General features: G+C 47.3%; 2 protein-coding genes across 6 annotated transcripts in view; one reads left to right on the forward strand and one right to left on the reverse strand.

Annotated features, from left to right (window-relative positions):
• The first annotated feature begins 584 nt into the window (after positions 1-584).
• Positions 585-13,241, forward strand: PIGH (phosphatidylinositol glycan anchor biosynthesis class H). 2 transcript variants are annotated; one of them, XM_087448343.1, is made up of 4 exons: positions 585-822; positions 5,117-5,326; positions 5,823-5,906; positions 12,942-13,241. In XM_087448343.1, exons 1-4 carry the CDS (start codon positions 643-645, stop codon positions 12,945-12,947), a joined length of 480 nt encoding a protein of 159 aa, XP_087304469.1. In that variant the 5' UTR covers positions 585-642; the 3' UTR covers positions 12,948-13,241. The 2 variants fall into 2 exon arrangements, with proteins under 2 accessions (XP_087304469.1, XP_004426322.1); XM_004426265.3 differs by lacking the exon at positions 12,942-13,241 and adding an exon at positions 7,312-7,975 and having other exon boundaries at positions 590-822.
• The window catches only part of PLEKHH1 (pleckstrin homology, MyTH4 and FERM domain containing H1), a 54,963-nt gene continuing 37,091 nt past the window's right edge, over positions 3,615-21,486 (reverse strand). For 3 of the 4 annotated variants that reach the window (XM_014784324.2, XM_087448340.1, XM_087448342.1), the window contains exons 16-29: positions 21,159-21,341; positions 20,652-20,760; positions 19,751-19,863; positions 18,962-19,138; positions 18,501-18,598; positions 17,823-18,000; positions 17,119-17,274; positions 15,919-16,019; positions 15,002-15,143; positions 13,470-13,612; positions 13,212-13,341; positions 11,597-11,683; positions 11,153-11,299; positions 3,615-10,178 (exon numbers count right to left, since the gene is read on the reverse strand). In XM_014784324.2, coding sequence (XP_014639810.2) covers positions 10,017-10,178; positions 11,153-11,299; positions 11,597-11,683; positions 13,212-13,341; positions 13,470-13,612; positions 15,002-15,143; positions 15,919-16,019; positions 17,119-17,274; positions 17,823-18,000; positions 18,501-18,598; positions 18,962-19,138; positions 19,751-19,863; positions 20,652-20,760; positions 21,159-21,341 — 1,926 coding nt within the window. In that variant the 3' untranslated portion in view covers positions 3,615-10,016. The remainder of the gene's footprint in view (positions 10,179-11,152; positions 11,300-11,596; positions 11,684-13,211; positions 13,342-13,469; positions 13,613-15,001; positions 15,144-15,918; positions 16,020-17,118; positions 17,275-17,822; positions 18,001-18,500; positions 18,599-18,961; positions 19,139-19,750; positions 19,864-20,651; positions 20,761-21,158; positions 21,342-21,486) is intronic. The other variant, XM_087448341.1, reaches the window with a different exon arrangement.

Below are 21,486 nucleotides of genomic sequence, written 5' to 3' on the forward strand. Positions count from 1 at the left end.
CTTTCCTGGTCCTCCTTCCTAGCAAATTTCTCCTCCAGAGCTCCCCCGGACCAGTCTGGCTCCTCATCCCTGTACTCCAGTGTCTTTCCTCAGAGAGACTTTCCCGACTGCCCTATCGAAAGTCCCCAAGCCACCCACGCCGGTCCTATTATTGCCAACAGAACTCTCTGAAATTATTTCCATATTTCTCTCACTAGGAAGGAAACTACTCGAAAGCAGGAAGCTTGTCAATATTGTTCACCTCTGAATCCTCAGCACCTAAAACTACCTGGCGCAGGAATGAGTGAATGAGTACGTGGAACGAATGAATACCTGCGGACTGTCTTCCTGGGGCGCACTCTGCCTTAGAAACAGAAATCAGTTTGTCGAGCAAAATCACGTTAATAGCGGTTTTAACCTGACCGCTGAATTGTTGGCCCCCTACGAACCTCTAGAGCAGACAATCATAGAATCCCGGGCGAGCCCAGGCGCGAAAACTGAACCCCCAAGACCCTTCCACGGCTGTCGGCGTGCCACTGCGGCTGCGCGGAGCGTGGGGGGGCGTGGCCAAACCCGTTCTCCGGAAGTGAGTCTAGAGCCGGCGAGAGGACGCGGCGGGCGGGCTAGAGCGGCGCGGCCTGATCGTGTGGGGGCGAGCGGGTCATGGAGGACGAGCAGAGCTTCTCGGATATCTGCGGCGGTCGCCTGGCTCTGCAGCGCCGCTACTACTCCCCGTCCTGCCGGGAGTTCTGCCTCAGCTGCCCTCGGCTCTCGTTGCGCTCGCTCACTGCTGTCACCTGCACCGTGTGGCTAGCGGCCTACGGACTCTTCACCCTCTACGAGGTAATGGCCGGTCGGCCCCTTCCCGCGGTCGGAGTCGGGGGCTTGGGTTTGGAAGGGTCTTTGGGGTCTTAGTGGCGAGCCCGGACCTCTCGCCGGACCCTCCTAAAGTCGTAGGGCCAGAGGGCGGGAACTCGCTGGCCCGGGGACGCCATTCGCTGCTCTTTTCGTTACGTTGAGCGAAGTTTGTGCTTCTGTACTTTACACCTCTCCGGGGTCGCCGCTCTGCTCTGTGGCTCCACTCCGCGTACATCTAGTCTGTGCACGACAGGCTAACTTCCACGTGCCCTATATAGTCCATGCTCACAGTAACTCAGTTCCAGGAGTTCAGAGAACTGTGAAGTGGGTCGTACTCGTCCATCTCTTCCACTCAGAGGTATCACTGCTAACAATATCTTATATAGTCTTCTAGAAACTGTCTTTGCCTCCAGAATGTGTGTGTGTGTCACACATACACACAAGGTATTTAAGAGCTTGATAGCAGCTTTTATACTTCTTCGTAATCTTTGTTTTTCAAGGCAGCTTACCCTCCCTTCACAAACCCCTTCGCCAACTTTAAGTACTTTCTAAAGAATTATGAAATTTCTGAGATGGGTGGTTTCTGTGCTCAATTTTCAGACTCATTCCTATTTTCTGAGCGTCAGTTTTCACATCTCTAAAGTGGAATTAATATCTGCCATGCCACCTTCACAGTATTGTGAGGGTCACATGCAGGAGCTTTGTGACAGCCCTCAAATAAAAAGAATGATCCTAATTGCCCTTTTCAGAATGAGTTTAGTTTCATGTGTGGTACCCTGAATTGAATATATTATTCTAGGAGTGATCTGACCAGAGCTAAATGCAGCAGGATATTTGCATATTGTTTCCATTACTGCATCCGTTAGCTTTTCTGCCATCAGAGCATATTTTCAGAGCGTGGTAATTTAGCATAGATGTATGCAGAATTAAGACTGCCCTAATTTGTACCAAATTGTATCTAAAAGTTTGTTCATAAGTCAGTTGAAATGGCTAAGTTGCCAGGACAGTCCTTCCCCCCCCCACAAAAAAGATTTAATTTATAATATAGTTGAATTTTAATACTAACTTGAGTTCTGGCTCATGTGAGGAGGAGGGAACAGATATTTATTAAATGCCCACTACGTGCCAGCTGCTTTACTGAATGCCCCATTTCAACCTTAGAAGAAAACCAAGGCTCAGAAAGAATGAACTTCTCCGAAGTTACAAAGCTAGTAGCATACCTGGGCTTCAAACCCAGGGCTGTCTAACTCTGAAACCCTTTCTTTTCTACCATATTATGATGTCTCCTCCTTGGGGAGGACTTGCTTAGACAAAATTTTTAATTAGGAGAAGTTTGTTATTAATCCACCTCCCTTTTGTACTCATCTCTCTCATCGTGGTGTATCCCACTTACCCCCATCAAGTGCCTAGGACTCAGTAACCTCATCTTCCTTTAAACTCCACTGCAACACTTCTTAAGGGCTCTGTGTACCAAAATTCTTATCTTTCCCCCTATTCAAAACTGTTTGTCAGAGTAATGAATCTCAGCTAGGAGTGAGAAGAAATCTGATGAAGGAATTCATTAAAACATGTGTCTTAACTTCAACCCAGATGAATATTGAATTGTTAGAATTTCAGACAGAAAAATGAAATGTAAAAAATGCAGGTAGTAATGAAGTTTTGGGCAGAGATTACCATATTAAAAAACTGATATGGATCAAATCCCCTAGACATGTACTGCTCTTCATCTCTTCTTGCCCTCCAGTTTTTTTTTTTTTTTTTTTGTGAGGAAGATCAGCCCTGAGCTAACATCCATGCTAATCCTCCTCTTTTTGCTGAGGAAGACCGGCTCTGAGCTAACATCTGTTGCCAATCCTCCTCCTTTTTTTCCCCCAAAGCACCAGTAGATAGTTGTATGTTGTAGTTGCACGTCCTTCTAGTTGCTGTATGTGGGACGCGGCCTCAGCATGGCCGGAGAAGCGGTGCATCGGTGTGCGCCCGGGATCCCAACCCGGGCCGCCAGTAGCGGAGCCCGCGCACTTAACCGCTGCGCCATGGGCCCGGCCCTCCCTCCAGTTTTTGAATTCACTGTTCTATTAAAATTCCAGGTTTTTTCCTTATTTATTCCAATATGGAATGTTCTTCCCCCTTCCTTTTCTCAATTTAGTATATCTGTCAATAACCACCACCTCCTCTGCACCAATTAAATTCTGCTTCCTTGGAAGTCTTCATAGGATGTTCCTGTGTGCTTTAGTCTTTGTCTTTCTGGCTCTCTCTTTTAATCCTTTCTTAGGCATTTCAGTCAGTATCATAGTATTCTCCAGAAGTATTTTATATGTATTAATCTTGCCTCTAATAAATCTTTGAGGGCCAGAACTGAATTTTATTTCTCTCCATCCTTCCATAATGCTTTCAGACTATGTACAAGACACTGTACTAGATACTAGGCATTTAAGTAACTCAAAGTAGATATTTCTGGATCATCAGAGACGCAGCACATAGATTTCTCCATCCCCCATTCATTAATCAGCAACTAATTATCTAGCACACAGGTCAGCAACCTTTTTCTTTAAAAGGCCGAATAGTAAATATTTTAGACTTTACAGGTCTCTGTCTCATATTTTTCTGTTTCTTTTTCTTTCTTTTTTTTTTTTTAACAACCCTTTAAAAATTGTAAAAACCATTCTTAGCTCAAGGTGAACCACAGGCCCAAATAGTTTGCAGACTCCTGATCTAATACTATGTGTTAGGCAGAAGAAAGTAGAAAGGTACTGTCAAAGAAAACCAGAGCCGGTCAGTAAAGTGGTAAAAACAGATTTTATTCAGAAACTATTGCAGTAGGAAAAAAGAGACCTCAGTATAGAATTGGGCTCAATTCTGAATACAGCATGGACAAGTTGGAATTCATAGCCAAGGAGCAGGATAGGGGTCAGTGGATGGAAAATTACTGTAAGGAAACATCAGAGGTAAAGGGGGATTCTGGCTAAACTGACTTGACAGGATTCTTGCTGAAGGCAGGCCAGGCTGATCAGATACCAAGGGTGAGGGTTCTCTCTATATTGATTTAGCAAGATTCTTGCTACAACTTGATGGGCACTGCAGGCCAAACAAGGATGGAAGCCAAGGCCAGGGGCTTAGAAGAGCTTGACTAGAGTTATGTCAAGGAGGGTGTCTTGTCAGTAACAAAGAATAATAAGACACTGCTTGCCCTCAAGGAATCACAGTCATAATTACTGAATCTCTTGATTCTAGGTCATCAATGATTTTTTTCCTGTGCCATCCTTCTAATTAATAGCTTTTTGGGAAAAAAAGAGAAAAAAATGCCACATGAAAAAACATACATCAATAGAAAAATACATTTTAGCTTCGGAAATGTTAAAAGGTTGTAAATGTGTCTTAGAATCAAAGGAATAAATACCATTTTTTAAGCCTTTAACACATCAGTCATATCAGCTAGTCAGTCAGCCTTAACACATCAGGTAGTCACCACCCAAAATAATGAAAAGAGCCCTAAATGATAAGATCTTTATTATTTAACCAAAACAAGAAGTCAGGAGGTGGGGGACTCTAGGGGTAAGAGACTAGTTGCTTTGGGTTCTTTCCATCTTACTGCTCTTCCACCCTTGGTGTACTCTACTCGTTCTCAGCCTGGCTTTCCACATGGTCTGGCGGAGCCCATAGTAGTTCCAGGCATCAAAACCTCTGGGCGAAGGGACCTTCCCTTCCTTAGATCTCTTTTTAAGATGGACTTAGTTTTCCAGAAGCCCCTCCAGAAGACCTCCCCTCACATCTCATTGGCCAGAGTAGTCATGTGTCCATTTTGAAACTAATCATTGGCAGGAGTGGGAACCAATCATGATTCACTCCAAGTTCTAATAGGAAGGAGGAGTGGCTGTTGAGTGTTATCTGCTACACTGTACTAAGCATTTTATTGTTCAGTCTATGATTTTGAACTTTTGCTGATGGAGTGTGAGAAGAAAAGGTCTGAGTCCTTAAGTTGCAATTTTGGAAGAAAAATCTCTGAGAGTGGTGTGATGGTGGAGGTTTTGCTGATGGAGGTTCTCCTCCCCAGACGTATCCATTAGTTGTCTGGATGTATTTCATCATATGCTTTCATAGCACTTCAGAGCCCAAATAAAAGTGATTTCCTCTTCCGCCATATATGTTCCTCCCATCTGTTCAACTCATAGCAGAACAAAGGCTTTTTTCTGCATTGCCTGGAGTTGACTTATTAAACAGCAGAGATATATGCGGAGGACCATTTAGTAATCTTACCGCCTGTGTCTGGCTCTTTCTTTAGAACAGCATGATCCTCTCTGCTGCCATCTTCATCACCCTCTTAGGCCTGCTTGGTTACCTCCATTTCGTGAAGATTGATCAGGAGACTCTGTTAATTATTGATTCCCTTGGCATCCAGATGACTTCATCCTATGCCTCAGGCAAAGAAAGTACCACCTTCATTGAGATGGGCAAGGTGAAGGATGTTGTCATTAATGAGGCTATTTACATGGTAAGTATTTAAGTGGTAAGTATTACAGGCCTCTCTGGAGGAGGTAGCCCATGGGGTATGCCTGGATCTAAACTGAGTCTTAATACCTAAAGTGTTTGATGTCACAGAATTAACCTTGAGGACTCTCTGTTCTAGTACTTGTAGTGTTTCCTTTTTAGCTGGCATGTCTATGAATGATAAAAGTGAAACTTATATGGAAAAGAAACATCCCTTTATTTTTAAAGAGGTGCAGCAGGTTTTCATGGATAGGGAGTCAGCATTTCAACTTCATTTTCTAACCCAGCTTCAAAATCATCTCTGGTTGTTGTTGTTTCTGTTGTTTTGTCTCTTTTCATTTAAAGAATGAAAATATACTTCTCCCTCACTTGAAAAGCTATCAAGTGTTCTACTACTTAGAGATAACCATTTATGAAAAAGTTTTGAGCTATCCCTTGAAGAAAAAGAAAACAGAATGAGTTTCACTTACATCTCTGCTGTTTGGTTTATTTTCTTACAGCAGAAGGTCATTTACTACCTCTGCATTTTATTGAAGGATCCACTGGAACCACATGGGATATCTCAAGTAGTACCTGTCTTCCAGGTGAGCACAGAACACTTTTCTTAAGTTTCTTCTCCAAGAAATCCTCCACCTTTCCCTCAATCTGTATATCCACTGCTACTTATGTTCAGTAGGAATGTAAACTTTTGTTGTGAAGAGTATTTGAGGATACCTGACAGCTATTTTTAGGGAGGATTTTAGTTATTTCAGAAGTTCCTTTCTGAGGCAAATATAGGCTTCTAGAAATGTTACCAATTTATACAAATTTTAGAGAAAAAATAAATATATAGTAAGTTCTACCCATAAATCACGATTCATCTACTTTGACTCAGTCTATCAATATTTTACACAGATGTTATTGATCTATACATACTGTTATACACTATTTTGTCTTGCTTTTTAAATCTAATATGCATATTTTCATGCATCTACAAAGGCCACTGTACTTACTATTTTAAATAATTATATCATCCTGTCGAGTATCAGTTTATTTAGCCACTCTACTGCTAGTTTTTGAAATCATGTCCAGGTTATTTTTTGCTTTGCTTTTACAAAAAAACGCTTATACAAACATGATTATAATGAATTACTTTATAGGTATATAGAGTATACCTATGCAGTTAACTCTGCCTCTCTGCCCTTTTTTTCACAAAGGATTTAAGGAAGCTAAGCTAAAATTCTTTTGCCTTATAGTTCAATTATTTTATTAAAGCTTGTGAATTGTTTCATAGATTTTTGCAGTGTTTCAGATTTGGCTCCAGAGACTGGACAACTTTACCATACTTCTGGGAATTTGTAGTTGTTTTTCTACAGTCTTGGCTAACAGTGGGTTTAGCTATTTTTTAGTTTAGTATGTAGGTAAAGGACTTCAAAGTTATTAAATTTGTATCTCTTTAAATGACAGAGACTTTTCTTATTGCCTTGTATTACCTATCAGTATTTCCACTTGTTTTAAACTCTTCCTCTCCTCTATTAGTCAAATAGAATCTAGATATTAATTATGCATTTGTAACTATATATTTTAGGTAGCAAACTTTTTATTAAATATGCTTTCCACATATATTTTTCCCATTCTGTGGCTTTTCTTACATATTAAACTGCCCATCTTGTCTCTGAGGACTGTTTCACAGCTTGTGACATTTCCTGAGAGAGTTTGTCCTTGTTATTCCTCTTGATTGCTCTTAGATGGAGATCATGAAATTTAGACAGATTAAAAACTGTCTTCTGAGTGCCTGCTTTGCACAGTTCACAGGCTAGGCTGTGGGCCTAGTTTGGGACTCCTCCTAGCAAGGTGCTGTGAGGCCTGAACTGCCTCTCTGAGTGCATACCTGTGCCGTTTTTAGACCCTTTGATGTGGGTGAGAGATTGAGGTTGCACATGGATGCAGCACCACTAAGCACTCTCTTCCATTCATCTCGACTCTGCATTTCTCCCCTTTGGAATTCAGAGTGCAAAGCCCCGGCTGGACTGCTTGATTGAAGTGTACAGGAGCTGCCAGGAGATCCTGGCACACCAGAAAGCCACCTCAACAAGCCCATGAGTCCCAGCATTCAGAAGGCCAGTACTGTCTTCCATGGGAGATGACTCCTCAGCCATAGTGGCTGCTTTATTTTCTGTATTCTAAGCCATCAGGTGGACACAGTCCTAGGAACCAGTATGGATGCAGTGGATCTCAGAGCCATAGAGCAGGTGACTGGAAACCTAACTCATCGTGTGATGTTGACCCAAGTATTTATTTGTATTTTAGTGTTCCCCTTGTAAGGTTTTGCCTACTTTACCAACTGAAGAGAGACCTTAAGAAAGGTATATGTCAAAAGTAATGTTGACAAAGCACTTTGTAAAATTCCTAAGCACATTCAAGTTTACTTTTTGTTGAAATTTGTGGAACAAGACAATGGGAAACTGACATTAGATCTCTGGAGAAAGATCATTTCCAAGTGCCTAGTATCCCTGTATAAAAGTTAGGGGGAAAAAAGTCATTCAGGTACTTTTTAGCAGGAAGAAATGTCCTACAAAAGACTAGTCTCTGTCCACCCAGTTCCTGTGTTCTGTGCAGGGTTAACTTATGACAACTCTCTTAATAAACAGATCTTCCAAGACATACACGATAATTGCCTGCTTCACAGACAGCTGCTTTTTATTGACAGACATGAACGTGGCATTTCAGTCATGGGTGTCAAGCACATTAATACCCTTCTGTTACTCAGCGTTGTCTATGGTTTCAAAAACTGCTTTTCCCAAGAGGGATGAGACAAAAGGCCAGACAGAAATTTGACTTTGGTTTCCAGGCATGTTAAACAAGGATCAACACACAAACTATAGAAGGCTTTGTTTATAAGGCAGTTTCTTCTGTGTCAAATTAATCAACTAAAGGAGGATTCCTGAAGGGTTGGGAAGGAGAGAGGGTGAGTGAAAGAGCTTGACCCCCAAATTCAGTATGAACACAGCTCCCTTCTCGCTTACTTTTTCTTTGGGATCCTTTTCTTTTTTAAACTCCCAAGTAGATAATATCCTCATTGGCCTTAGGGACACTCAAGATACTACAAAACCAGAGCTGTAATTTCTGCCTTTTACACCAGCCCCAGAGGGATTATTCAGGAACCTGTGGGACACGTGACTTGTTCGAGGTAGAAATGTCTCAGCTAGATCCCAAATCCTGGGAGGAGGCAGGAACAGAAATGGGAGACAGCTGTAAAACTGCCAGCCTTGCAAAGTCAGGTTCATTTAAAAGAGGCAGACACTCTGTTGTGCTGCTTTTTTCATCATGCTTGTCAGTTTAAAGGGTGAGAGGGGAAGCTTACAGCTGCTGAGGTGTTCAGATAAACTAGTTCCAGCCTTGCAGTTTTCACAGTGTGCAACAACAGACACTTTGTTGGAGTTAAAGGCTTGGTTCTTGGATGCTACTGCTAAACCATAAACATACAGTTTTCAGCACTTTATTGACAAATGGTAAGACTGCCTTAGAGCTATGAAATAAAACTCAGTTTCTCCAGTGTTGGAAGATCAGAGTATGAATGAACTCTTTCGTCTTTTTTTTTCTCTGTTAGGGGAAGGTAGAAACAAAGATCATCTCCTCTGACTTAACAGAAGGTCTCAGTTGGGGGTGGGGGGTAGTGGTATCATCAGGAAGACAAAAGGTGAAGGAAACTTTCCGTTTCCTTTGCCTGATGCTCTTAGGCTAGGACAGATAGCGCATAAGTGCCCTCTGCCCTCGAACTGATTCCCAGCGGAAGTTCGCCAGAAGTCTTGAAGAGCAGAGCTAGGCCCACGAGCCTGGAGGGGGTCCTCTGTTTCTGACTCATCTTTGGTGGCCTCACAGAGCAGCAAAAGCAGAGCACATTTGCTTGGTCTTTCAAAGAGTGGGGAAAAAGTGACAGCCACCTCGTCCTACAGTAGTGAGCACAGCCTTCACTGAGCCCTGTCCAGTCATTAAATGAGACAGGGAGAGGTCAGGATGGACCTGTCTCCTGCCCTTGCTTGTAGCCAAGTGTGAGGGAGAGTAGCTTCAGTCTCGGCAGGGACAGCAGCTTGTCCTGCAATAATAGGAGCTGCTGCCCCAGAGAAGGCACTACAAACTACAGACACCTACTTGTTTACAGTAGGGGAAGGGGAAAAGTGAGTCTATTCTTTTTTCTCAAGCCCCGCCAACACCTTTCCCATCTGGGAAAGGAAGTCCAGTTTTAGTGAGTTCTAGGCTTTTGTCAGAGTTCAGGTGAATTGGAAATTTTAGTCCTATCCTGTTCAGGGATGTTGGGAAAACTTCAAGTATAAATCCCCACTTAAGGACCATATACAATATAAAAAACAGCCTTCCTGAGAGGATCAGTGCAGAATGCCCTGACTTACAGCACTGACACCCTCAGGAACCAGTAACAGGACCATGGTGTTTGTGTCTGGAATCAGGCAGCATCCAGAGCTCAGTATTCTTGTGAAAAAGAGAGTGGTTTTTATACTGGGTCTGGATTTTTAAAAGTTAGGTCCTGAAACACTATAAGGCACCTAGAGAGTAAAGGCTTCATGGACACTGAAAGACACATTTCACAGAACAAACTGGGGCGGGGTTGGGGAGAGGGCTGTTAGACCCATCACAGTAGTATCATTCCCCAGGACACAGAAGGCACAGGTGGTAGGGGGGAGGGGTAGGAGAAATATTCACAGCAACGTTGGCCTCTTGGCAGCTCGTGGAACAGATGCAAAGAACTGTCGTCCATCCAGTTCCCATGGCTGGCGGGCAGCAGGCGTGTTGGTCGGGGGGTTCACAGTTGCAGAGCAATGGTTCATGTAGCTGGCCATGATGAAGGTAGCCTCTGCAATCTAAGGAGACAGAGAAACAGGAATTGAACTAGCCTTGGCTTGAATCGTCACTTTCTCACTTATTAGCTGTTATATTGGGTACATAACCTTCCCGGGCTTCAGTTTCTTTCTCTCTTAAAATACCCACCCAGGAGAAAATGTCCCAAGGGGATCATTACCGTGAGGGTCAGAGGCGCAGTGAAATGGGCGCCTGTGGGTCTGGAGGTCCTCTGAGATACACAGTGCCCTCCTGAGAGCAGGAAGAGCAACGTTCCACTCTGGTTATCTATCTCCAGGCCAGGGAGGGGCTTCCCCAGAGGAAGGGGTCTGGATGTTGTCTCCTTTCACAGAGGTGGTATTAAAAGGAGGAAGAGGTTTGGCAAACTCCAACTTTAGGATTAAAACAAGGTTTCCAGTTACTCTCAGAAGGGAGTCAGGAACTATAAATCAGAATTTAGGTTTCAGAGTCTTTGTAATTGTTATTTTTGCTAGTCAGCATTCTCTGTACTGAGAAGGAACAAAGTCTTGAAAGCAGAAGAGGTCTTTGGACCACAAGGAAGGGGGAGCATGTGCAGATTGTCCCACTTCGTGACTAGTTTGGCGACAGCAGAACCCAGGATAAAGTAAGAACACCTGAGGAAAAAGCTGCCCTGGCCCAGGGCCTTGCTGCAAGGAGGGGAAGAGTGGGCACCAACTCGAGCCTGCATGGCTAGGGCTTGAGAGAACTAAAAAGGGTAATGTGAAGCACACAGAAGCAGTGGACCAGAGTGAGTTCCCTCCCCAGCCAGCCGCTCATCTACCCGCTCAACAGTGACTAGTGAGATGCAAGTCCACCTGAACCCTTTGGAGTACTGACATAGACAACGCAAAAGCTTTACTGGAGACAGGGCCCTTCCTTCTAGAGTACTGTCATAATTCCAGCTTCCTCTCTAAGCTCCAAGCCCACCTCATCATACCAGATCAGAGTAAAATGTTTTAGCAGCTGTCAGACCCACCTTGGGAGCAGCCATCCGGAAGATCAACTTCTCAGTGTGGCCTTTTCCAGAGCTCTGGTCTGGAATGGATCTAATCACAAGCATGAAGTCATCTCGGCAGCCACCAAAGGTCATCACTGAAGTGTAGGGATAAGTGACGTGCACTTGCTGTGAGAAAGAGCCACTTAGTTCTGGGGAAACTTTTCACCTGCCTCCTGAGCTGGGAACCAGCAGTCCCTGTCTCTTCTGGCACAGGAAACCTTAACCAGGAAGGGAGAACTCGGAAGTGGTCATAATTTAGAGATCTACATCATGAATGTCTATAAGCTGTGTCTGGAGGACAGCTGTGCTTGGGTGGGTGGGTGCAACCATGGTCACTTAGTTCAGGCCTTTGAGTCCAGAGGGAAGAAAAGACACTGTTCAGGAGTAGGAGGGGTCAGGGAGCCAGCCTTCATCCTTCCATACCATAGTGTTGTGCTCCAGGATGCTGACACCATCCTCATTCACAGCAATCCACACCAGAGCATTCTCCTTGGAAGAGAGCTGTGCAGGCTGGGGAAACAGGAAAATCCCATCAGACATATCACAGCTAGATTCTGAACCATAAGAACTTTCTGAGGAAGAAGGCACATCCAGGGATCTGCTAGGCAGTGATTTCCAACCTTTTTCTTGTCTTGAAAAACATAAAAGATGGTATTTATATAGCATGCTAGAGTAAACAGACAGGAGACATCTGGACTTGGGGCTCTGGCCACCTACTAACTATCTCGAGGTGGGAGGGGATCACTTTCTTGGAGGACCGATAGCCCATCCTGCCACAGGACATTGGTTGGGAAGGTCTGTGCTGCAGAACAAAGGCCAGCCCTAGCAGCTCTGTCACGGGCGTAGAGAACAGGCTGTTTTCTCCCAGCTCACAGAAGCTGACAGTATTTCACCCAAGGTCTCTCCCAGCTGAAGTGCATCTTGCTTCAACCAGTTTTCTAGGAACTGTAAAAGAAATAGGAAAGCAAGAATGCAATCGTATGGGCTTAACGCCCTACCAGGGAGCAAAGTGACCAGTTGGTGGACAATTCCTGGAATGACTAATTTTCCCAGCGTGGGCTGCAGCGGGGCAATCCATTTTCCCTCTCTCCTCCCCAAGAGGCTGGGGAGAGAGATGGACAGACATGCCATCTTTTCCAGAAGCTTTCCCCAACCTCCCAGACCAGTTGGGTCCCCCTGTTACATGCCTTCTTAACCCCTGTACTTTTCCTTCATAGCACTTGTGACAGCTTGTAAAACAATTTATATATATTTAGAGAGAGAAACTATGTATGATTATTTGGTTAATGTGTATCTCCCCCATTAAATGGGATGCTCCATGAAGGCAAGGACTGTGATTTACTCACCTCCTATAACCTCAAACAACTAGCACAAATGCCCGAGACACGATAGGAGCTCAACAATTCTTTGTTGAATGAATGCGTGAATGTCTGTTGTCTACTCTGTACCTTCAGTGAACAGGATCATGATCCAACTTCGAGGACAGGATACCATCTGTGATTATGTATAAAGTTCATGCACACCAGACACCCGGTGAAGAAAAGTTCCAGCTGAAATTACTATCAGCCACCTGGCCTTCACGCATTAACTGTTGCCTGTGTAGTTAGAGTCCCCTGTGACCATGCTAAGTCAGTAGAGATGTATTTGTTTAGATTATACATTGTTCTATCTTTCACACTTTTTTAAAGATGGAAGCATTCGTAAGCAGGATATCATATCAACTCTGAATCCTTGTGTGTGAATTAGTTGATCCTATCTTTTTTTTCAGGGGTAGCACTGAGAAAGAAGTCAAAAAAGGAAAGATGAGGGTCACCCAGAAATAATCCTGGCGCATAAGCAATGACCACAACTCTGCTCTGGACCATGGAAATCTGCTTAAGGCAGAAATAGGTGGAGATAGTGACCCCTGGTGGTTAGTAGTGTGCAGGCAGGCGCTGCAGAGTGGACTGGCTCAAACATGACCAGATGGGAACAGCAGCTCCACGAGAAATTTAGGGCATGGTAACCACTGCTTCCTCTGGAAACCACCAGCACTTACCTGAGCAGCAAAGAGCTTAGCACCAAAGAAAGGCCATTTCCGGGCCACTGTCAGGTAGATGCGGATGCACTCAGGAGGGGAGCAGCCTTGCAGAGCCGCCCACTTTGTGCTCAGCAGATCTGCCAAGTGCCTGGTTGGGGCGGATGGAGAGAAGGTGCCAGTGAAGTGCCAACATGTTTTCATCACAGCTCTGAGGCCCTCCCCACTCTGCAGCCTGTGCCTCCCCAACAGCAACTCCCCCAAGACCCTGCAGCCTACCTCAGCTGTTCAGGGGGTGCCTCATGTCTGTAGCGCCTTGGGTAGAACCTGTCTAGGACCTGCTGGAGGTGATGCTGAGCCTTGGCAGGGGGTGTGCCCCCAGGGCCTGGTGGGATGGGCCTCTCCAAGTCCCCGTACTCTACCTGTGGTAGAAGCACATGGAGGGACCAGTCAAGAATCTGGAGGTGTATGGGGTGGGGTGGGGCAGTTGGAGAGGGGAAATAAATCATTACTTTATTGGGGTGGTGTGAATGGATGTGAAAAACACTTCTTGTGAACAGACTCTTTATCTCAAGTTTTATAGATGCTAGAGAAACAACCTTAGGGTCCTAGAATATTAGACTGTCTAGACCAACTTTCGCTTTGCAGCTGAGGTTAAGTGCCTTATCCAAGGACACAGTTAATCAGTGGCAGACAAGGGAAAACTGTGGAAATTCTGGCTTCTGATCCAAAAATATGAGATACAGGACTGAAGATGCTATAGATCCTAGAGTATGCAGAGTGTTCCAAATAGGGGCTGTGGAGACAGACACCCAGCTCAAACCCAGCTCTACTACCAGCCTTGTAATCCTGATCAAGTTACTTAACCTCCCTGAGCTTCAATTTCCTCATCTATTGAGTGGGAATGAGAACTAACTAGGATAATACACATAAAATGTTTAGCAGAGGGCCCTCTATACAGTATTCAACAAATGTTTATTATTATAAAGATCAACAATTATCATTTCCGGGCTGGCCCCGTGGCTTAGCGGTTAAGTGTGCGTGCTCCGCTGCTGGCAGCTCGGGTTCGGATCCAGGGCGCGCACCGACGCACTGCTTTTCCGGCCATGCTGAGGCCGCGTCCCACATACAGCAACTAGAAGGACGTGCAGCTATGACATACAACTATCTACTGGGGCTTTGGGGGGAAAAAAATAAATAAATAAAATTATAAAACAAAACAATTATCATTTCCCCTTCCTCTTCAGCATGTAGATCCAGACTCTTTCTCATGGGAACCATGAAGGTATCCCAGATACCTTTGGCAAGATGGCCTCCTAAAGGTCAGAGGGAGAAGAGTCGAAATCTGAATGCATGTTCCTCTTCCTAATTGTACTTATAATATTATGTTTGTTGGTTATAAGTACAAAGTTTACCACAACATTATGTAATATACATCATTTAAGTAGCATACTTAGTACAACCCTGTGGGGGCAGGCAGGAAGGCATTTTTGTATTCAGTATACAGAAAAGGAGACTAAAGCACAGACAAGTGAAGTGACTTGGCCAAGATCTCACAGCAGGAAGGCGGACAGGACTCAAACCCAGGTCCCTGGACCCCAAGTCCGGAGTTCTGCACGTAGCCTATATCTGCAGTGAGGAGCTCTGCTGGGTAAGGAGTCGGCTTCTCTCCACAGCCAGGAACCACAAGGCCACCCTCTCCTCGTGCACCACAGGATCTGCAGAATCTCTGTTTCAGGCTGCATGGTGCATTCCACCTGTGAGTCCAAAGGTGGTATCTTGACCTTCCTGATTCCTGAGCAGAACCTTACCTGGGCCATTAGGGCAGCCATCTCAAGAGCCAGTTCCTTGTTGACAGGAAACCTCCCCGCCACTATCTCTCCACTAGTTTGGGAGGCGAGCAGCAGCCGCTCTCTCTCTGTCTCCCCTTTGACTTGACTCCGAAAGTACAGCCTACAGGGAAGAGAATGAGAAGCCAGGACTCAGCTGTGGATCCCAAACGGATGAGGCCATCTCTGCATCTGTTTATCTTGATTTCCAGAGAAAGATTCTACTCTTTATACCATTTGTGAGCCTATTTTCTTTTGCCTCCAGAAGAATTTAACCAAGCATGACACAGAGCAGATACAGGGCCATCAGTTCTCACAGCACAAGCAGCACGTGGTTAATTCTGAATATACCATTACACTTATGGGATTTGGTGAGCGGAATCTGGTACCGGAATCACAGCTTAATAGGGAACTGGATGAGTTAAGGTTCCAAGAGACTAATGGAAACGATTAGCTTGGGGACATATGTGGAATGGAATTTTCTTACTCAAATTTATAAAAAGTCAGGATGTCTACTGTATTTCCTGGAATTGGTATAGGAGCTATTTATTCTTTAGCCTTAAATATCTAGTGCTCATACAAAATTTCACTCTCCTAACGTTAACACATGCAGCCATCCCATGAGATTGGTCCGTTTTCTTAGCAGGTGTGTGTGTGTGTGTGTGTGTGTGTGTACACGTGTGCGTACCCGCAGTACACAGACTGAGAGCCTGAGCTGCCCAGGGTCTCACAGAGGATCAGCAGAGCCAGCCTGTGCTCCCAACTAATGACCACCATGCAGTGTTATATCTGTGGACCCCCCTGCCTGTCCAGGACAGGCCATTCAGTTGGGGAAATGACAGATGGCACTCCAGTAGCAGCCCTCATGCTTGGCCCCACCCTCGGGCAGTGCTCAGGACCTGTTTTTGTACATCAGCTTCACAACACGTGTGCCACCCTCAGACTTTCCAGAGTGCAGCTCCTTCAGGGTTTGTTCCCACTTGGAGATGGCATCGCAGATCTTGAAGAGGCAAAAGAGGAAAGTCAGAAAAACCCCTGATGAGAGGAACAATGTCCAGCCAGGGCTGGACTCTGGCAGAGCAGCAGGGCAGAGCTGAGTGACTCATCCGTCAGGAGGCTGACCTGTAGGGCCTCATGCTGCCGGGACCCAAGGTCCCTACAACTCCCTCATAGACAGGTGGAGAGGTGTAGCCTGGGCATGGAGTGAGTGGCAGAGCATAGAACGCTGCCCCCGCTGGCCCTGACATCTGAAGGGGCCTCCCCAGAGGCTAGGCAGGCCTCAGTCAAAAACCATGGCCTCATATCACCGGCTCCATTTCCATTCCCCTGACCGCTATTCTCCTCCTCAACAAATAGACCCAGAGGTCTACTGTGTACCAAAGACTTATAGACACCTGACATTTACAAAGAGGAAATGCGGCATAGTTTTTCCAGGCAATGGTAAAAGACTATAGAAGCCTTTGTCCTGTTGCCATGAAGAAAGCAGACACTGGAGCCAAAACACTCACGCTCATCAAGGGCTGCAGCACGTTCCCACAAACACTCAGCATCACTGGGGCCCTAATCCCAGACCACATATGTGCAAGACAGGCCTTAAATCCCTTTCAAGGCCCTTACTTGCAGAGGTACCATAAGGATCTACCTCCTTAAAATGTGGTTGACCCTGTAAGCACAGCATACAGGGTAAAACAGGTGCCAGTGTACAAGACGACGTCCCGCGGGTCTGGGCATACAGTTGTCCGCCTGTGCATGTGTATACAGCAGCAGGCTCAGTTGGGGCTGCTGCTGAGAAGTGCCTCCCTGTCCCTCCAACACCGAGCTGAGAAGCAGCTTTCCCCTGGATGCTGCACAGCCACTCGAGGGAGGGATATGGGGATCTTCTCTCCAGAGACAAAGGCACAAACAACTTTTCTCTGCCCGTACGGGTGCATTTTCGGATGGCACAGAAACGCTGGCCAGGGGAGCACCTTAGGCTCAGCACCAAACAGGCTGTGGAACAGACAAGCACCTGCCAGACGGGCTCTTTCCCCACCATCAAAATCCTGAAGCCCAGAGGTGGCTCAGGAGGTGCTCAGCTGGCTTAGCAGGGAGGCCATCACCTTGACGCTCCCCTGCAGGCAGTGTTCCAGGTCCCTGCCAGAAGGATCATCCGTGAAGAGGGCAAAGCCAGAATGGGATGACTTTCTCATCCCTGTCTCCTGGTTCAGCCGCTGGAGGAACTCATCAACTGTGGAGGAGCCGTCAAAACCAACCACCTGCAGGGGAGAGGCGTTAGTCCCAGAGGGCGCTTCCTGAGAGGGGCTCACTAGGACTAATGGGGGAGTCTGAGTCCAGGAGGTGGAAAAACTTGGCTGAAAGGAGCAAGGGCAAATGCAAAAGCCAAAGAAAGTTGGTTTCCGTATTCACATGCAGAGAGTGAGCGCATATAGGATGAGCCTGCAAACTGTAAGCTGGGGTCAGACATAAGCTCTGCTCCTCCTTTTCTGTCACTCTTTTGGAGGCCCTTTCTCATGCCACTTTCTTGGTCAGTGTCTCAGCTTCCCTATTCTTGCAGTGGGTTCAAAAGAACTATTTCCCAGGCACCAGACAGGGAAGCACTTTTGTGATTCAAGCTCCCTTCTCCCTCTACACTAGTGCTAATGGCCTCAATTCCACCCCCAAATCCCAGGCCTTTCCTTTTGCTAGTTTGCCTATTAAGAATCTGCCAAGCCTAAGGAGGCTTAGCACCCACGTGGCTCAAAGGTATTCTCTAGGATAGTGATATGAGAAGACTCAGGACAGGCAGCATGCCCAGCCTCCTCACCTGGTAAGTCCCATTGGTGAAGTGCACGGGGATACTGAAGGGCAAGGAGTGGTGGAAGGGGTTACGCAGCAAGATGGACACGACTTCCATGCGTGATGGCCTGGCTTCCCGCTCCCCAGTCTGCAGGGTCCGCTCCACTGCCCGCTGGCAGTAGGTGGCATACTGGCCGGTTTCATTTCTAAAAAGACAGGTGAAGGAAAAAGGGACTACTAGGGAATCCACTCATCCCTGCACCCTGACACCCTGCTCCCTACCCAGACCAGCCAGGACAAACCTGCAGCTGGGCAGACTGTGAAAAAAGCCATGAAGACTTGGGTCTGGGGTGTTAATTTGTCATTCAGGTCTTACATGCTGCAGGTTGCTGGCATGGATATTTTCTCCAGAAGCCAGAAAAGCAACAGAGAAGAAAACTTGGGGACAATTTGGGGGCATTCTAGCTTCACATCAGAGCCCCCACAAAACATCCATGTATACGAGGACTGGTGTGCAGTGAAGCCCAGGCATGCCCACATCTCCATGTGCCCATTTGTGAACACAGTGATGGGTGAGGTCTCTGTGACCAGAGAGCACATCTCAGAGGGCAGGGGTGATCAGATCCATCCTAGTCCCCCCTGCGTCCCTCTCAATCATGCCACACCGGGTAGTGCTGGAGGAGCAGAGGAAGTGATGCTCACTCACCTGGGATCTGCATGGCGCTGGAGCTGCTGTTTGACGTACCAGAGGAAGTGGTGCTGAGGCAGGAAAAGTGGGGCGCATAGAGCCAGGAGCTGCCAGCACTGCCAGGGAACAAGGAGCGTGGGGTGAGTGCTGGGTCTGCAGCCACTGGCCCTCACAGTCCTGAGCAACAGAGCCTTCAGCCTTCTTTCTCCAAACCAGAGCCCTGAACCTTCTGTGGGTACTGGCGTGGCCAACTTGGTCAGGCTTTAGCCAGAGTAGCAGTCACACAATCTGGCTGTGCACACACATCCAGAAGGGGAACAGAGAGGGCAGCTGCACTGAGGCAGCTTTGAACACTGAGGCTACCCACCGGCTACCCGGCTCACAGGATACCTGCCCGATCACCTCCTTCCACCTTTCCCTCATCCCGGGCAGCCCCTGCCAATGGCTCCTGTCAGCTGTTCCGCCCTGGGGATGTCCACCTGCATGAGGGAGTACTTCTGAGGTGGGCGGCAGCTGGTCTGCTTCATGAGTTGGCAGTAGATCTCACTCTGCAGCTCAGGGTGAACGAGGCAGACCTGCAGCGCTGTCTGGGCCAGGGACACGTGGTAGTCCACCGAGGCGGCTTCCACAGGCACATTGATGAAGAGCTGGCACGACTGGCAGGGAAATGACGGTGGGCACAGTCCCTTCGTTATCATCCTCTGTGACAGTGGACAGACTGGGCCCCCCCCCAGGGCTCGGGGAGGCTCCAGTTCACCCCAGGCAGCCCTTTCTAAGAGGGAGCATCGTCATTGTTTGAGAGCATCCATGCTTGCTGAGAAGGCTACTTTGGGATAGAATCTTGTCTTAAATGTTTCCATTACATAAGCAAGACATTTTCATTTTTTTAAAAAAACTGAATATTCAGACGGGCACAAAGAACATTCTGAAATAGGTCAGAATCTCTCAGGTCCAGAAGCAACATAAACCTGGCCTTTCTTGCTGTTCGCTACAGGAGGAGGGGGGCTCCGCAAGGAGAGTCACTGGAGTTTCCCAAGGGCTCGTGAATGAAGTCTGAGCTTCTGGCGTCCCTGCCATCAAGGATGTGTTAGGGACCCTGTGGGAGTCTCCTTCCCTTCCTCTTCAGATCCCTCTGTGGGTTTCCCCCTAACTGCATGGGTCTCTTCCACCTGGGTACCACCATGGTGGGCAGAACTGCTCCACGCAGAGTCTGGGCACATGGCGAGGGCGCCCTCAGTAGGTGGGCCTGGGCTCTGCTCCCACTTTACCTTGAAGAGCTTGAGGGCCTCCGTCTGCAGGGCCTCGGAGGGCAGGGTGGTGAGGGAGGTGTACAGCCCGTCTTTGCTGTAGCACAGCATGGGGTGCCTCCAGAGGGGGGAGTCTGCCCAGAGCACAGCACCAGAGAGGTGGCAGTGAGCACTGAGGAGAGACCTCGCCTCCCACCCGCCCCCACTTTGATCTGTGGGGAAGACAAGGGTTTAACTGTCCTGGATATGTGGGTTGTGCTGGGTTTATATCCACAGTGTAGGGTATGCAGTTGTGCACTGCATTTAGCACACTCACACGCATGGCTTACATGAAGGCGCCTACTGCTTTGCTCGTGGGGCAGCAAAGGGGTGAGTGTGCAAGGCTGTGGGCATCTGAGTGCAAGCATGTGTGTACAGGGAAGGTCTGGATGGAGGACCGTGGGTACTACCCTGAAATAAACAAGCTGCAGAGCAGCAGGAGAGGGTTGTGTGTGGTGTGTGCTGTTAGTTCCTCAGGGTCCTGAGAATCAGTAGCAAAATAAAGACCCCAAATGCCTCAGGCTTAGGTTGGCCTGATCCCAATTTAGGCTTCATTTATTGATTAACAAACTCGAACTAGAGATTAACCAGCTGCTTCCTTTCCTCAACCCTCTGCCCAGCCAACAAAGCTGCAAGTCGAACAAAGTAAAACATTGACCCAGGTCTCTGGAAAGTCTGCTTCCCAGATAAACTCTCCAGACAGACTGGTCACCTCATTACCCTCACCAGAGACAGGGGCCTTGCAGCCTGGGCTGGGAATGCCCTTCTGTCGCTTAGTTTTAAAACAGCTTCAGGGTACAGTTGTGCTTTCTTTGGGTTCTTGACCAACAATTACCCAGCCACCACCCTCCAACCCAAGCAGTGATGGCCACCTTTGCGTTACCTGGGTCTCCCTCACCATCCATCAGTTTTCCAATGAGCTGCTCATAGGCAGTGCCCACCTTGGCACTGCTGCCACCGGCAGCCACCGTGAGGTGGTAAAGCCACGTATCCTGGAAGAGGATGGAAGGCCATCTGATGGGGCTGGGTGGGGAGAATGGAGGCAAGAGCTCCAAGGAAGCTTCCTTGAAGGGGCTGAGCCCAGGGTGGGGGCAAGCTGGTTTGGCTGATAAAAGTCAAGGCCACCAGTCTCTAAGAGGAAAGACTCAGGATCAGGTGAACATGAACCCAAGTTTCTAAGCCTGTGGTTCTATGCTATGGCCCCAGTGAAGAGATGTTGGTCACTGGAAGTGAATTCAATATAAGGAATATTCCCAATCAGGGAATACTGGTTGCCAAAATGTCCAGGAGGGAAACAAACTTGAATTTTGAGAAACTGGAGGGAAACAAAGAAGGGAGGATCAGAACCACAGGTCCAAGCTTGGCCATGGGGCCCCGCGCCCTCCCTTACCTTTTCATGCTTGGTGCCAATGAGGAGGTAGGTGGGGCTGTGCTCCGGGGGGTGGATCACCAGGGTACAGTGGGAGGAAAGCAACCGCCCAGTTCCTCCAGCCTCATAGTCCTCGTCTGAGTCACAGGATCGATCTACTTCCTCTATGCGCGAGTCCCGCACAGGCAGACGGCCCAGGGGTCGCTGTGGACACAAGCCTTCCGTGAATGGGAGCCAGCAGGGGACAGGGGAGTCTCCTCTCTCTGACCCTCAGGCCCTTTACGGCTGAGTTCATGGACGTGGACAGGTGACAGGATGGGGAGGGGGAAACTACAGCTCCCTGGCTGAG

This window comes from Ceratotherium simum, chromosome 24 (assembly GCF_057802395.1).
Source record: "Ceratotherium simum simum isolate JZ-2026a chromosome 24, ASM5780239v1, whole genome shotgun sequence".
In the NCBI taxonomy this organism is placed as follows: Eukaryota; Metazoa; Chordata; class Mammalia; order Perissodactyla; family Rhinocerotidae; genus Ceratotherium; species Ceratotherium simum.